Below are 5469 nucleotides of genomic sequence, written 5' to 3' on the forward strand. Positions count from 1 at the left end.
AAATAATGTGACAATGTGGCTCTTGAGCATTATGTGAGAATCAAGATTTATTACTTCACAATTTTGCAAGATTATTAATTGATATTGTAAAATGCTAAAATCTCCTTCTCATTATTTCTGATTACGTCAGTTTGTCCAGGTCATACTTAAAGTTACAGGAAGTGGACACTAAATACAACCCTTCTCACAAAATGAACCAGCTAATTTATAAAAGAGACATTTAAATGTTTCTTTAAAAATGATGTGACTGAGACTTTACACCAGTGATAGAGAGGCAAATGTCACACCATAGGAAATATTAGGGAAAAGAAAAGTGAACAATATGAAGAAATTTAGTCGTTGTTAAAAGCTGACCAACATAAGAAGCAGGAAAGTCATCACCCAAGAGCTAACAGCTAAAGTTCGTCAGATGGAGCCTAGCAGCCCAGCTCCTCTATTCCTAAAACATTGGTTCTCTTGCCTTCTCTTGGCACTTTTAACGCTATACTACTTATTGTTTGGACAAAAAAACCAAGCCAAGGCAATGTGAAATTTTAACCTGTCCATTTACAGAGAAAGTGGTTTGAAACAAGGTCCACCTTTTAAAGCCAGAGTCCCTTTTAATCTCTGTCTCTTCAGGGCAAAGGTCTGGATCTATTGTCCCACAGGGCTCTGTGAGTGGGTTTCCTCTGGATTCCCACACTCTGTCCTTTCACTGGAGGAACAATAGAAGTGTGTCCTATTATGCGTCACATTAGATACAAGGTCTGACCTCTTTAAGGAGGGAAATGGTGAACTTATGGTTAACTTAAAACATTTTAAAATAAAAAACATGACAATTATCCTGAACAGATGTTGCAAGAAAAAGGTTTTTTGAAAGTGCATTCTGTCATTTACTTGATTACTTGACGTACTGCAGATAAACAGAGTGGCCTATCTTCATCAAACATCTTAAATGAGCCACATCAACTTTTACTCTGCTTGAAATTTCAATAAAAACTTTATGTTAAAGATGTACAGTTACTCCTTGGTGTACATTCAAATTCACTGTAGCGAACGTGGTCATTTCAGAAATTCATTAAAACAGATGCAGAAAGTCTGTGGTTCATCATGATGTGCAGGATACATATAAAGGAAAATGACATGGAAACAATTTCATCTGACTGTGTTTATTCAACAAGGCACAATGAGCCACAACAACACAACAACACTTTATTCCCTCTTTTTCAAAGAGGGAATAAAGTGTTGTTGTATTTTGGACATCAGTTCAGTTGTGTATTACACAAAGCTGTAATTCCCATGCTGTATTTGAATTGAATATAATAGCAGCGATCGTGCTGCTGTCCAGATGTGGCACAGTCTCCTGACTTGTGTCTCATCATCAGTGTGAGTAGAAAGTTGCTCTCAGCTTCCCACACTGCCTCCCTGTGCTGTGGTCAATGAAGCACAAAGGGACTTTGAATGGAGCCTTTGTGACTGATGCTGGACGTGTGTTGTAGTAGAAACAGAGCCTGACGTCACCAGCCATCTGGAGGGAAAGAACGCCATTGGTTGTCTCTGACTGTTTGCAAAGTTTAAAAGTGTGTTGAAAGTTTTATCATAAAGTGTCAGATCAAGTGATTTGGCAGATTGTTTAGTCAATGTTCAGTCACTATCACACATTTTGACCGTCCAATCATAACTGTGCCCTTGTATGAGCAAGTGGACGAAAAGTTCAGCTCTATACATGAGTGTGGGAGGTTGAGGCAGCTGTTTCCTGAAGTGTGCCAAATCCCTTTAGAGAATAGTCGGCCGCTGGTGGAGTCAAGGAGCCTAATCAGTCTGAACTCTTCTCTCCAGAGCTTTCCCACACTCTGTGCATTAAAAGAAATGATTTAACTAAATCCAAACGGCCCTTTTGAGGCTCCTCCTTTAAAATGTTTAGGACATTTTTGTGTTTGTTTTTAAATTGAAAAGCTCATAAAGTCCTAATTTCCAAATATATACAGTCAATATCTGGAGTAGTGGAATCTATTGGCAACATCACCTACAACATTCAAATGTTTAAGAAAACTATAGTGTAAGTATAACCAATATGCACAGAGTTCAACATGTGATACTCGACTGTAGTCATGTTCTTTCAGTAGAACACTGACCTCCCTGGTTTTATACTTAATAATCTTCTTTTCTCCAGTGTCTTGTTTTCAGTGGCCAGATATCATAAAGCTGTAATACTGAAATGTGAGTTAAATTAAACAAAAAACTAATTCTGTTTATTTGAAAATCTAAAGAACAACTTACTTTTACATTTAACCTAATTGACATCATTTTTTTCAATGATTTTGTTTAGTCTCAACTTTAGGAGATGGTAAAATACGTAACAATGGTGAAGCCTACCACATTCAAAAAAATAAATTTAAAAAATTTAAAAATGATATATGTTTTAATAACAGATCAAGAAGTTCCCATTTTGTGAGTCAGTGTCCCTTTTAATCTCTGTCTCCTCAGGGCAAAGGTCTGGATCTATTGTCCCACAGGACTCTGTGAGCGAGTTTCCTCTGGTTTCCCACACTCTGTCCTTTCACTGGAGGAACAATAGAAGTGTGTCCTATTAAATGTCACTTTAGATGCACTGTGTGAGCTCTTTAAAGAGGGAAATGATTAACTTAAAAATGAAAACACACAGCTGTAAAACAGTAATGGTGCAGCAAATTCTCATTTGGTCAGATGACTTACTCCAAATACGACATAAGATGTTAATCCCTCTTCATTAAAAGTCTTAATCGAAGTCGTTACGATTTTACTGTCTTCAGATTTACACTAAACAGTCACGTTATGAACGGACTGGTATGTGTGTGCTGATTTTTTTCTTGATGTGTCATTAGAAGGTTGGAACATTGATGGAGATCTCTATCAATTAAGAAGAAATGGAAAAAAAAGTAGGATGTCTGACTTTCATCATTATAAAGAGGATCACAATAATGCACAATGAAATGGAAACAATTTCATCTGACTGTGTGTTTATTCAACAAGGCACAATGAGCTACAACAAGTATGACAGCTCCAACTAGAGGTGATGATACATCACAACAACAACTTGTAGATTTCTACAAGACACACTGTACTCAGAGAGAGTAAGGGAACAACTGTCTTTATAAAAGACAAACAGTTTACAATATTGGAGGACACTGTAATCACTGTCCGAGAGGGAGTTTTTTTTCCAAATGGATAAAACGATTACAAATACTGAACAAAACAAACAGTAAAAATTGACCTCACAACAGGTCAGATTCTTAATAACCAGAAACATCAGTTCATTCTCAAAAGTAAAACTTATATTGTCACTGGAAAACTGTGACAATGTGACATTAAAGAAACCTTTTACAATAAAAAGAGAAACATATTGATCTTAAAACAGATCAGTTTTCAAGAATCACATGAAGTGAGGGAAAGTCCATTATGACAACATGTCCATAAACAGGACAATTAAGATGTTTGATCAAAATGATCAATAGTACTCAAGAGACAACAAATATCACTATTGCATCATATTTTCTAATACATGATGCACAATGAAGCACAAATGTATCACAGCAAAATTGTGATATTCAACAAAAAAGAATAAACATCTGGATCTTACAACAGATCATTTTTGAATAATCAGAGAGATTAAAGTGACGTAAAGTCCAATATGACCATATGTCCATAAAAAAGGACATTTCAATATTTTTTTATCACATTGATCAATAATAATCAAAAGATAACAAATGTTACCAAAGCATTATACACCACCAATACATGAAGTACAGTGAAGTATAATAATAATAATTGCTGATGCAATCACATTTGACTCATGCAACATGCATGACAAGATGTTCTCTTTCTTCATTAGAAAGATATTGTTGTTGTCATTTCCATTAGGAAATCTCATCTTACACAAAGAAACAAAATACAAGCTTCTGTTCACACAGAAGAACGACTCTTTAAATTTCATAGAATTCAGTTCAAGTAATCTTTGACCAACATGGTCATCTGAGTTTGTCTGCTAGTAAGTCCAGTCTGTAGGTGTCTACCACGGCCTCCAGAGGGCGCTGTTGACTGGACTCTTCTCTTTGGTGATGCAGGTCTGGACTGTGGAGCTCAGGAGAGAGAAGTCAGCCTCCATCAGGCTCTTCTCAGAGGAAGACTGCAGCTTGTTGACGTGGTTCAGCAGTCTTCTCTGCTGTTGATTCTGCTGCTGCAGCTGTGTCAGGAAGCAAACTGTCATCTCCAGGATGTCTGCTTTCTCCAGCTTGGAGTCTGGCTGCTGTTTGAGGAACCCTGGATCTAGGAGAGACTTGAGCTGCTCGATGCTGCTGTTGATTCGCTCTCTGCGTAACTTCTCCACCAGAGGTTTTCTGAGCTGCAGAGAGAAGAATAAAGTCATTAATAAACTTATTCTGCAGTAAAGTGATAGCATTAAACAAAAGACATTTTAATAATAATGTTTAAGTCTTGAATCTCCAATTTACCTTGTGGGTCAGAGTCAGGTGCTCCTCAGAGTTGGTCATTGCTGCAGTGATTGTAGGTGTCATGGCTGGATCTCTGTGCTGTAGAGGTCTCTGTAGAGAGGATCTGATCTCTGCTGGCTTCATCCCTCCTATTTATAGTCCCACATCTCCATATGAATGTGTGGGTCTTGGTCTGGCTGGAGTTTCTCACAGTCTCAACCAATCAGAGAGCTCAATGAGACAACAGGACATGTGGACCAGCAACGTGCTGAATGGTGTTACATTACCCGGGGGACAATAGTTAGATCTCAGGGGAACAGGTGGAGGACTGGGGGGGTGATGGAGAGAGACTCCCAGAGCTCTGGGAAAGTGGTGACCCTGTAGAGAGAGCAGATCTGCTGCCTGATGCTGGGATCAAGGACTTTGACTGAGCACACGCTGATCATCCCATCACACACGTGGGACGGTGACAATTAATTACGTCCATGCTTACAAAATACAGTTCATATGTAAGTAAATTAAATTCGACGATAAAATATATTTTTGTTTCTAAACATTTCTATTGAGCCATAACCTTAAATCTAGCAAGTGCAAGTCATGCCACTTTTATTCTGTCTAAATAATGTAGTTACATTTTCATTCGGCCCTTTTCCCTATTTTTCAAAGAGGGAATAAAGTATTATTGTATTTTGGACATCAGTTCAGTTGTGTATTACACAAAGCTGTAATTCCCATGCTGTATTTGAATTGAATATAATAGCAGCGATCGTGCTGCTGTCCAGATGTGGCACAGAGTCCTGACTTGTGTCTCATCATCAGTGTGAGTAGAAAGTTGCTCTCAGCTTCCCACACTGCCTCCCTGAGCTGTGGTCAATGAAGCACAAAGGGACTTTGAATGGAGCCTTTGTGACTGATGCTGGACGTGTGTTGTAGTAGAAACAGAGCCTGACGTCACCAGCCATCTGGAGGGAAAGAACGCCATTGGTTGTCTCTGACTGTTTGCAAAGTTTAAAAGTGTGTT

At 38.2% G+C, this 5469-nt stretch overlaps 2 protein-coding genes across 2 annotated transcripts in view; both read right to left on the minus strand.

Moving 5' to 3' along the window:
* Positions 1 to 2971: 2971 nt before the first annotated feature.
* Positions 2972 to 4592, minus strand: LOC111660666 (uncharacterized). The gene is made up of 2 exons (XM_023414020.1): positions 4470 to 4592; positions 2972 to 4360 (listed from the first exon to the last, which is right to left on the minus strand). The coding sequence occupies exons 1-2, from the start codon at positions 4590 to 4592 to the stop codon at positions 4028 to 4030; spliced, it is 456 nt and encodes a 151-aa protein (XP_023269788.1). The 3' UTR covers positions 2972 to 4027.
* A 671-nt stretch (positions 4593 to 5263) lies between these two features.
* The window catches only part of LOC111660692 (transcription factor HES-2-like), a 628-nt gene continuing 422 nt past the window's right edge, over positions 5264 to 5469 (minus strand). Inside the window, exon 3 of the mRNA XM_023414051.1 lies at positions 5264 to 5312. Within this exon, the coding sequence (XP_023269819.1) occupies positions 5264 to 5312 (49 nt within the window). The remainder of the gene's footprint in view (positions 5313 to 5469) is intronic.

This window comes from Seriola lalandi, unplaced genomic scaffold (assembly GCF_002814215.2).
Source record: "Seriola lalandi dorsalis isolate HSWRI2012SDOR001 ecotype SW California unplaced genomic scaffold, Sedor1 jcf7180002054520, whole genome shotgun sequence".
In the NCBI taxonomy this organism is placed as follows: domain Eukaryota; kingdom Metazoa; phylum Chordata; class Actinopteri; order Carangiformes; family Carangidae; genus Seriola; species Seriola lalandi.